Here is an 11417-nt window from a genome sequence, read left to right as displayed (position 1 = left end):
TTAATGAATGCGTTTCCATGTCCAGTCCTCTCTGCCAATCCTTCCAGACGGCTCCAAGGTGCTTCAAGGCAAGGCAGCAGGTCCTTGTAGAGCATCAAGGGCTCAGGCTGAGCCTGGAGGGTCCTGTTGTGGCCGATTCCACCTAATCCTGTTGATTAATTTAACTCCAGGGCTAAGAGGAGCCCAGAAGCAGTGAATGGAGAGGAGAAAGGCAGAGGGGTTGGAAGGGAAGTAGAGGAGGGAAGGGAAGGGGGAGAGGAAAGACACAACCAATCTGTAATTACTGAGGGTTTTCTCAGTTCTTTCCTCCAGCTCCAGTTCCCTTTGCTCCTCTCAAACACCTCCAAAGAGCTCTGCCCAGCTCTCTCTAGTTGTACCCATCCTGAACTGGCAGCATTACTGAGGAATGGGAGTTGGGGGGGGTAATTCCCACATTTCCTCGTGCCAGAATGGCTCCCAGGAGGTGCCCAGGCTTCTCTTTGTCACCTTTCCTGTGCCATCCTGCCCTCACCCCTGCACACCAGCTCTGGCCACGCTCGTGTCCGCGGGCAGAAAGAACCACTGGGGTTCATTCATCTTCTCCAGCTCACTGCAGAGCAGAACTCGACACTGCTCCACACAGGTCTTCAGCAAGTCCCTTCACGTGGTTATTTCTCCCCTCTTGTATGAGGCAGGTTGTGTCTCTGCTCCAGGAAGGTTCCTGTACCTTGGCACAGTTCCTCAGGAGAAGAGGGAAGAGCCAATGAATTTTCACCCTGCTTTCACTCCCACGATGAAGTCTGTGTCTTTTTAGTTCTAAAAGTATTGCAAAGCAGAGAGGTTTGAGCAGTTTGTTTTCTTCCTGAGCTTCCAGAGCAGTTACACAAAAAATAAAGGTGGAATTGCTCTTAATATATAAAATCTAGTGGGATGAGTGTGTGTGTAACACACACGCTTTTCCTGAAGTTTTTTTCTCTGACTTGTTCTGCTGTGAGATTTTTTCCCTCCATTCACATTCCCTTTCTGCTCCTTCCTGTCAGTCTTTCCCGGTGGGATATCCTGGGGGAGCTCCGTGGTGGACAGATAGCTGGTTCCCATCCTTCATCACAACAACTGATTGGAAAACCACCCAAGAAGCTGCTTCTAGATATTTCTCCACCTTCTTATTTACATTGTTGCTCGTGCTGAGTAAGTGAAAAATGCTACCAGCTCGTGATTATTCCTACAGCAATAGTCCCGTTGTGCTGGCGGCTGGAAACTGGGATTTCCCCTGCTCACAGCCATTTTTCACACAGGGATGTGTTGCAAAAAATGAAGTGTTTAAATTTTGGATGGATCCCCAGTGAGGGAGTCTCTTTGAGTTATTCTTGCAGCTTTTGAGAGCTTCTAATTGTGTGGAATCTTTGGGAGATTGTGGCACTGGTTTGCCCAAGGTATTCCAGCTGGTCAGGAAGGGCACAGACCTGTGGAGTTGCTCGTTAGGCAGGTGAGGGAGCCCGTCCACGATAACAGGGATGTGTTGGATAACAGGCTCGACCAGCCCATCCCAGCTGGAAGACTTTCTCTATTCTTCCCTGATTCCCTGTGTGGCAGGAGCAGCTGTGCCGTGTCAGACCAGCTGGTTCCACACATATCCTGGGATTTTTCTTGCTCTCTTGGTTTCATCTTTGTAGTCGGGTTGTTGGAGCCTTGGACTTGGCACGAGGAGCTGTGGCTTCTGTTCCCAGCTCTGCTCCTGACTCATGGGCTGACCGTAGGTGGGTGACTTCCGCCGTTCCTGCCACGCTTGGGAAATGGGGATAATGCCAGTCGGGAGCTGCTGGGAGGCTTGGGGATAGGGAAGTTTGTATTGCAAGGATTGGCTTTAACCCTGTAGACAGCACTGATGGCTGTGGGTGGCACAGGTTGCTCCTCGTGACAATCAGTCGCCCTCTCCCAGAACTTCGTGGCCGAATCAGGGATCCTCAGTGAGGAGTTCAAAGCTAGTGAAGGAAGTTTGGCTGTTCCTCCCTTCCGGACTTCTGCAGACAGAGGTGAAGCGTGGGAAATGAAATAAGTTACAGATCCTTTTCTAGACTGTTTTTCCTTCACCCAGGGAGATCCTGGATCCCAGCAGTTGGATCAGATGAGCAGATGAGCTGTAGGGAGATGATCTGACACTGCTGCCAGGGCAGGGGCAGGGGGAGATCTCAGCCATGTCCACTCTCATGACAGGACTTGCCTGTTTGGGGCTTTGGTGAAACACCCCAAACAACCATTCTTGTGCTAAAGAGCTCACAGGCTGCCAGTTCCTACTAAGTGTGTGTAGTGTGTATCCTAACTACACCTGGGTGTGTAGTAACTACAGAGAAATAGGACATTTAAATCTGGGTATTTTCCTTCCTCTGTGTTTTCCTTCCCCTTCCTCACACTGGCTCTCTCACACCCTGAACACAAACACACCTCTGTCCTTATTATTTTTTCATAACAAACATTACCAGGAAAGACACAAACTAATTAATAATCACTTCAGTGATGAACTTAAATTTACTGAATGCTCTAGGTTTCCAGATGTGCTTTTGCACAGCATGGTACTCCAAGGCCCAGATGTGCTTCTACCTGTCCTGAATCATGTGGGACCCAGATGTGGAGGGCTTTTATTTTCAAGTGCAGATGTTCCTTTTATTTGACACTCCAGACCTTCCCTGAAAGTGGACAAAACAAAAAGACTAGTTTAGTAACAGGTTTTTGCCACGAGCAGTAATGTTGTCTTTAAACTCTGGGGCAGAGGCTGCTCCTTTGAGGTCAAAAGCGGATTTCTCGCTGCTTTTGGTGAGAAATGAAGAAATAAAAGGTGGTCTAAAAGATGAATGTATGTAAAGACCCTTACGTATTTATTGGTAAGCCAGAGGCAGAAGGAGGAAAAACCTGTTAGGGTGATGTTTTTGCCCCCAAAACAAGCCACCCACTCCCCTGCAGCAGAGCTTCCCTGGCTCCAGCACAACTGCGTTATCCGAGGTCCGACATCCTCCCCGTGAAGCCCCAGGACATAAAAGCATTTTTGTTTTGAATGCAGAGGCATTTTGTGGTGATCTCAGTATAAACAAGAGAGCTCCGAGGGGATATTTGCCTCCTACTCCTCAAACTGCCGCCGCTCCCCGGCAGCTGTTGGGGAACTCACAGCTGCTGTTCCCAGCCCTGACAAGGAAAGAGGCAGATTTTTGGATGATGATGATATAGAGGCTGAAAAACACTGTGAGGAACTTCAGGGAACTTTATCGTCAAGTTGAGCACATGGAAGTCCTGATTTAATCCTTAAATTAGCAAAGGTTCACCCAAAAGGAAAAATTACTTCTCTGTGAGCACAGTTTGATTCTGGCTCTGTGGTTCCTCTGAAAGACAGAAGTCAAGCCTGGTAGGGAAAAGAAATCAGTGACATTATAGAGTCTCCTGTTCTCATGACAGAGAAGGAAAAGGTGACAGAGGCCACATCTCTCTCCTACCTCAAAGGTATCATCTCTCAGATTGTTCCTCCCCCGCTGCCACAAACCAGGAGCACATTTTTCCCTGTCCCAAAGGCAGACACGAAGCTTGGTCTGGCTGAGAACCTTCAAACACTGCGGGGAACTGAGGACCTGCACGTTGTGTCTTGAAACAAGATTTGTTCCATGAGAGCAAACACTGGAGTCACAGCTCCAAAATCCACTGAAGACTTGGGGCACATCAATGTAGTGCCTTCTGCTCTATCTCCAGAGGGAAAAAATGGAGGAAAACTGAGTTTACTTATTCCAGCTGTACTTCTTTGGGCCTCAGGAGGCAACAGATGTGGTGCCAGGCTCAAGGCAGGGAGAAGGGAAAGGCACAGGTCCAGGGAAAGCCAAGGAATAAGTGACCAATTGGGAAAGGACTCTGATGGCATCTGAACTCTGTAGGAGTCTGGTCTTGTGCAAAACTCCTGCTGAAATGGGGAATTTAAGAGTTGAGGAACTGTATCCTGTGGGCAACCCAACCTACAGGTAAAGCAGAGCTGGAAAGATTTTTCTCCACCTGTAAGAATTCCTGATTGTTCTTTTTTTTGCTTCCTAACACGGTTTAAAAGAGCTGAATTCTTAAACACCAACACTTGACAAAACACAGGAGAAAATGAGGCAGCACAAGCCAAAGCATTTTTATGTGACATTTTTATGTGCTTATTTCAGCTTCGGCATTTTTCAGTGCAAAATGTGCGCCTCTGAAACAGTAATTTCAAATTAAAAATGGAAATTTCTTGAAATAAGTCAACAACTGGAAGTTCTTTCTCTGTAACAATTTGAACTGAGGACCACGACCCACCATTTTCCTGCAAGGAGTTTTGATTTTCCTAAGTTTTCTTTGCAATGTGGGAAAAAATAATAGTAGGAAACAACATAAATAACATAAATCTGGCAGGTGTGTTGTACATGGGCACCGTGTGAGGGTGGTGAAGCCCTGGCACAGGTTGCCCAGGGAAGCTGTGACTGCCCCATCCCTGGAAGTGTCCAAGGCCAGGTTGGAGGGGGCTTGGAGCAGCCTGGGCTGGTGGAAGGTGTCCCTGCCCATGGCAGGTGGAACTGGGTGATCTTTGAGGTTCTTCCAACCCAAACTGGAGTGTCTGTGATTCAGTGCTTTGTTTGATCAACAGGAGAACCAGGATTACTTCTCTGGGCTGCTCCACTCTTCCCACAGCCTCTGTCTGAACTTGATCCACACAAACCTCACTCCCATTCCTCTCCCTGCCCAGGTAACAGGTTGGATGAAGGCTCTGACGTGGAATCTGAGCCAGACCTGCCCCTGAAGCGCAAACAACGCCGCAGCAGAACCACCTTCACGGCCGAGCAGCTGGAGGAGCTGGAGAAGGCCTTCGAGAGGACCCACTACCCCGACATCTACACCCGCGAGGAGCTGGCCCAGAGGACCAAACTCACCGAGGCCCGTGTGCAGGTGAGGGGGAGAGTCAGCACGGGGGGAACAGCCTGGGGAACAGCTCCCTGGTCACCCTGGCAAGGAGAGGGTGCTGCTGGGGAAGAGGGATCTCTGCTCTTGGGGACCAGGGACAGCACCCAGGGAAGGGCTGGAGCTGTGTCAGGGCAGGGTCAGGTTGGATCTCAGGGAAAGGTTCTTCCCCCAGAGGCTGGTTGGGCACTGACCAGGCTCCCCAGGGCAGTGGGCACAGCCCCAAGGCTGCCAGAGCTCCAGGAGGGTTTGGATGATCCTCAGGCACAGGGTGGGACTCCTGGGGATGGGCCCGTGCGGGGCTGAGGGTTGGACTCGATGATCCTTGTGGAGCCCTTCCAGCTGAGCACATTCTGTGATTCTGAGGGGGTGTTGAAAGGTGGTGGCATGGACACACTTCTCCAGATCCACATCCACAAGGATCTGAGCCTTAAATCCAGTTCTGCATGAACCCTGAGATGAGCTCGGATGGTCAGAGCATGGTACCAATAACCCCAGGGGTGTGGGTTTGATTCCTGCGTGGGCCATTCACTTCACAGTTGGACTCAATGAGCCTTGTGGGTCCCTTCCAACTCAAAATATTCTCTGGTTCAACTCTGGACTTGATCATCCTGATGGGTCCCTTCCAACTGAGCATATTCTATCCTACATTCCCACAGATTTGCAGATAGGCCCTGTGCATTTGGCCCCTTGCAGAGGTACCAGCTTGAGGGTTCGCTCCACGTTGGGACCAGGAGCCAAACTTTCCTGTACTTGGCAAGGCATTTGGTGCTCTGTTTTCTGCTGGAGAAAATTCCTCCCTTTGCTTAGGAGGGAACAGTGTGTTTGTTTCTGGTCGGTGTTTGAGGACAAACCCCACCATTTACCAACTTTTCCCAGGGGAGCAGATCATATTTTGCAAAGTTTGCAAGTTCTGTGTGTGAATTTTCATAAAAGTATTTTTTTTTTCTCCCCCTCCACCTTCTGAGAGCACGAAAAGGGCGGGGGGAGGGAAAGGGAGAGGAGGAGCAGGAAGGGAGGGTTTGGAGCCGGGGGACTCTGACATCTACACGATTAATAGCCCTTGTGGGAACTGCACACAGAGACCCTTATGTCTGCAGATAAAGGCTGGGTCAGCAGTGTGTGCAAACACGCCGAGGGATCAGGAGTGTGAACAGATCGGGGGGTATAATAGAGTCCCTCGGGGACAGGGAAGGGAAGGGGGAGGGATCGGGGGTTGTGCCGGGTTCCAGCAGGGAAATGGAGACCCCAGCAGTGAAATGGAGACCCCAGCAGGGAAATGGAGAGCCCAGCAGAGAAATGGAGAGCCCAGCAGGGAAATGGAGAGCCCAGCAGTCTGCCCTCCATGCAGCCACCGCACTGGGGTCTCACACCGAGCACAGGGTCGGTCCCACTGCCCCGGCTGGATCCTGGGAGAGGAGGGAGGGAGTTCTGCAGGCTTGTGACAGGGAAACACTCACTGAACCAGCTCCCCCAAACCCGCACTGAACCAGCTCCTCCAAACCCACACTGAACCAGCTCCCCCAAACCCACACTGAACCAGCTCCAAACCCACCCAGGTTTTTGTTGTCCGTGCTCTTGGGACAATGAGCTCTATGTGCTTGCCCAGCTGCCAAAACTGCGGGATGTTTTCGGTGTTTCCCCTCGGCTGTCCAGGAATGGACATTTCCCCCCACACCTGGGACAGCTGCTGGTTAAGGACTTGTCCCATTATCCCTCCTTCCCAAAGAAGCATTAGCCAGCCATAGCACTGCAGTGGACACCCTCTCACCTCCCTCCAGCTTCCTCTCGAGAGGTGCTGGATTTTCCCGAATCCATCATCCCTCCAGATTTGGCTATGGAGACTGGAAAAGGAAATCTAGCAAACCTTAAGCTGACTCCAGTGTTGATTTTAGCCAAAAGACCATCCCGGGGTGTTCAACAGTAACAGTGTTAATTTACTGTCCATGTAGATCAGAGATAGACGGATCCTGGGAAAGTGGCTAATTAAGGGAACTAAGCTTGGAGTTGGAATGTGTGAATTCCCCCATTTTTGTTTTGCATATTTTGTTTAATTCCTCTCACTTGTGCAGGTGGACAGAAGGTGTTAAGTGGGGAATAAAAATAGATGTTCCTGTGGTAAAAAGGTTAAAAAAAGGAGTTTCAAGGGAGAATGGAGTGCAGGGGGCACCTTTTTCTGGGGAGAGGGAAAGCTGTGTTGCATGAGCCGTGCTGAGGGATGGTGGGGTATAGATGGAATGGAATATTACACGGACTCCTGAACTGATGGACAGAAATCACCTTTATTGCCAAAGGTCCAGGGTTTTTATATCTTTCACTTTCCACTGCTCCAGTGGGGAGGAAGGGAAGAGTCCCAAGTGCACAAACCAGAGGCAGGTTCTTCTCCAAGGTGCTCTGACCTTGTTGTGACAGTGCTGGGAGAGAGGAGGGAGGTGAAAGCAGAGACAGGGAAAGCTAACTAACTAACTAACTAACTGACTAACTAACTGACTAAAGAGAACCTTTCCCTTGTCTCAAGCTGTGATCTCCGAATCCCTCTCCTTGCTCCCAGGCAGCTTTCGTGGAGGTTCCTGCCAGGGCTGCAGTAGCAGCTGTTCTCCGAGGCACATTCCTGATGGCTTTCTCATTCCAACATCCTGGCACACTCAGCTTCTTCCCACCACTTTTAAGCCTGCCGCCCCTTGTAAAATTTTCTGGATATCAGAGCAGATCTTTTGCTGGCTCTCGGGATCTACAGACGTTAGTCAATCAAGTTCTTGTGGGAAAAAAAATAACCACACACACGTCCACATGGACCCATCCAGCAGGGAATCTTCTACCACCTTGGAGTCTTACTCTTGTCTCAACAGAGTTTTTAAGCCCAGGAGATGTGTTTTGGGTTAAAAATGGCTGTAAAAACAGCAGGGCCAGCTGAGATTAGGGTTTCTGGGTGTTAGAGAGTTTATTTACAAGGGCCTGGAGTGAGAGGACAGGGGCAATGGTTTTAAATGCACAGAGAGTAGGTTTAGTTGGACATTAGGAAGAAATTCTTCCCTATGAGGGCAGTAAGGCCCTGGCACAGGTTGCCCAGAGAAGCTGTGGCTGCCCCATCCCTGGAGGTGTCCAAGGCCAGGTCAGATGGGGCTTGGAGCAACCTGGCCTAGTGGAAGGTGTCCCTGCCCATGGCAGGGGGTGGCACTGGATGATATTTAAGGTCCCTTCCAACCCAAACCATTCTGGGATTCATTCTGTGATTCTCTGAAGGGCCACATCTTCCCATCCATCTTATCCACAAAACTAAAGGTGTAAGATGGGAGGCAGATGTATGAGAAGTGTTTTGTGACCTATAATCACAGAAGGTACTTGAGAGCAGCTCCTCAGTGTCTGATTATTGTTTCACCCACCTTCTGGATCCCAGAGCCACTTGTGTGCTGGGCAGCCATGGCTGGACAATCCCTGGATCACAGCTCAGGTGCTTCTGTCTTACTGCATCAGGTGGACACCACATCCCTGTGGTGGATCCCATTTGGACAATCACAAACAAAAATAAGTGGGATTGTCTCTCTTTGCCTCTTCCTTGTCCTCACCTCTCTTTGCTCCACATGAAAGGTGAACTCACCTAAGGCTTGGTGGTTCTCCCTCACCCCTGGGTGTTCACAGGCCACAACCTCCCCCTGTGAGGAGCTGATGATTCTGTTAAACTCCCCTGGCAGATCTCAGGCTCTGGCTGCTCACAGCTGCCCAACTAAGTGGAAGTTTGACACGCTGACAGCTCATAAACTTCACAGCCGGGGGGGAGGGGGGGAAGCAGCTCCAAGCTCTGGTTTCTTGTCTGCTGGGAAGATCATGGGGGGCTGAGCAGGATTTTTGCAAGGCCACTGCAGTGTTTGTGTGGTTGAGATGCAGGATTTCAGCTGTCAGACTTCAACACCCCCAAAGGTATGAGCTGTTAAAAGGCTGATCCCGAGATGAGCGTAGCCAGGGACAAGGCTGCCATGGATTTCTGGGTGAACTGGGATTGCTCTGCCAAACCCATGCCCAGCAAGGCCAACAGTGGAAATTTCCACTGATTTTTGTGCAAGGCAAAGTCTTGACTCATGTGGCCACACTAATTGTCCAGGATTGAAGGAATTCTTGCCCGTTTGCTAGTTCCCATTTCCACCCTTCCAGAAAACAAGCTGGTGGATGCCAGGCATTCATGGAATTAAAAACTAAATCTAACAGCTAAATAATTCACTCAGTAATTTAATGGGAGCTTTGGTTTTGATCTTGAATGTATTTTGGGTTTTTACACCAGTTTTTGCAATTGTCTAACTGATGATGTCAAAGTTTTTATGTGGAAAAAAACCTTACATGGGATTCTGTGATAATTTTGAAGCTTTTCTGACTGGATTTTCTGTAGAAGGGAGACTTTTTTTAGAACAACTCTTTTCTCATGAACAACTTGGCTTTGTTAGTAGAGTGTTTTTCGATAGGAAAATAGTTTTGCCAGGAAATTTTTGACTTCTCAAATCAATGCTAAAGTTAGAAGAGCCACCAGGTGCCTCTGTCATTGGTGTGGGGAGTTGAAACAAATCCTCCTCGTAGACAATCCCATTTGTGGATTTGTTTGCCCAAACGTGCTGCATTTTTAAGGCGAGTTCCCAACAAACCTTAGTGCTTATTTCTGTTATTTCACCAATGGAAAGAAATGGAAAGTAAACCCAAACAGTGCATGGGGCCAGATTGTCCCCAGGTCAGCACCACGATCTCAAGTCACTTAGAAATTTCTCCACTGAAGTTGCTTCTCCCAAATATTCCTCGGGGCAGAGGTTCCCATGCAAACCCCCCAGCTCTGTTTTTCCTGGTGCTACAATGAGTCAGAGGTGGGAAGTTCCAAAGTATTGCCTCAAAAAGCTTTCCCCAAAATCTACTGCAATTTTTACCAAAAAATAGCTGCTGGTTTTTGCTTCTCAGCGTGGTCTGTGGCTGGTTTGGCTGGTGGGACCTGGGGCAGCTGGGTGCAAGTGTGTTTGTTATTCTGCTCTGGGCAGTGGGTGATTTCTGGGAATAAATCAGCACAAAGAGGTGGGTGCATTGTGATGCTGATTTTTGATATTAATCCCCAGGAAATTCCATGCACTGAGAAACCTTTATTTCAATAACAAAATTAAACCAGGCAGCAGGAGTCGCAAGCCAGTGCTTTATTGATCATTTTTATGATGGAGACTGTTGTGATTTCTGCCTGGGAGAAAATGGATGTTTCATTTAATAAAAGGGCTCAGAGCAATTCTGCCTCTGAAATCTCGGTGCATTTCTAGGCTCCTCACATAATATGTATTTTATGACACAGTTTCAAACTGTAGTAAACAAACAGCCATATTCTGGATCGTGCTGCAGAGGCTCAGATTTGCCAAATGAAGCACCAGAAAAGAATTCTATGCAATTTTAGTTGGAATTTTTCACAGAGCAATTCTGTTTTCAATGTGAACAAGCTGAAAACCCACTATTTACCAGCAGGACTCTGCAGTTTAGTATCCAGAAAATATGGGGATTTCTCAGGAATGTCTCAAATCTCTCTGTTGTGTGCTGGTGGGGACCTTAAAAATATCTCTTAAATTGCAGAAATAGAGCGGTATCCCTGTAATTTACCTCACATTACATGGACATGGAGCAATGAGATAGAAAAACCTTCTGGCTTTTACCACAGCCCACCAATTAATGTTACCCAGGCAAACACAGTTCAGAGGCAAATGAAGTTTTAACCAATTTTAAAAGTGTCACTGTGCTGTTTTCCTAAACGAGAGAGAAGCAAACACCCAAATTTGAAACTAATGCAGTTTTCCATGAAAGAAACCAAATATTTGGCTATGAAAGTAGACCTACCCTTTCAAAAAAAAAAAAAAAAAAAGAAAAGACCCGAGTGGCATTTTTAGGGGCTATGAATGAATTTCCCCAGCTGTCACTGTGGTCTAGAGCTCTGTCCTGCTCCTCGGGACGGCACTTTTTGGGGATGAAGGTGTTAAACACGGGGATGATGATGGTGAGCAGGTCTCCGAGCATTAACTGGAGCCACGGAAAGCTGCCACGGCCCGATGCTGTTTGCCCGGTGTTTTGCTTCCCAAACTCTTTGAGATGTGTCCAAACTGGCTCTTCTGAGGCGATTCCCCCTCCCTCGGAGGTCAGCTGAGAATGTTTCCTTTCTTCCCGAGGCTCCGGGTCGTTCCCGTTCCTTGTGAGGGGCTGCGATGGGGTTATGACACAACAGCTGCCCCGTTTGGCACAGCCGAGCACTGGGCAGGGCCGGGCTCTCCTTGGCAGGGCTGCCTTGGCACGCTGGTTCAGCCCCCCCGGCAGGAACAGCCGCTGGCACCGCGGCTGCGGCTCCGTGAGAACCGCGGGGCTGCTGCTCCCTGTGCCGGGCACGGCGGGGTCAGTGCCAGGCACCATCCGCTCCCGGGACAGGTCGGGGTCAGTGCCAGGCACCATCCGCTCCCGGGACAGGTCGGGGTCAGTGCCAGGCACCATCC

The 11417-nt window shown here is 49.3% G+C and overlaps 1 protein-coding gene across 1 annotated transcript in view; it reads left to right on the top strand.

The window, feature by feature from the left end:
* PAX7 (paired box 7) overlaps positions 1 to 11417 on the top strand; it is a 105034-nt gene that overhangs the window by 44382 nt on the left and 49235 nt on the right. Inside the window, exon 6 of the mRNA XM_027693187.1 lies at positions 4718 to 4917. Coding sequence (XP_027548988.1) covers positions 4718 to 4917 — 200 coding nt within the window. The remainder of the gene's footprint in view (positions 1 to 4717; positions 4918 to 11417) is intronic.

Source organism: Neopelma chrysocephalum, unplaced genomic scaffold, assembly GCF_003984885.1.
Source record: "Neopelma chrysocephalum unplaced genomic scaffold, ASM398488v2 Primary Assembly neopelma1_90, whole genome shotgun sequence".
Classification (NCBI taxonomy): domain Eukaryota; kingdom Metazoa; phylum Chordata; class Aves; order Passeriformes; family Pipridae; genus Neopelma; species Neopelma chrysocephalum.
Note: the sequence above shows the minus strand (reverse complement) of the source record. Positions and strands in the feature narration are given on the sequence as shown.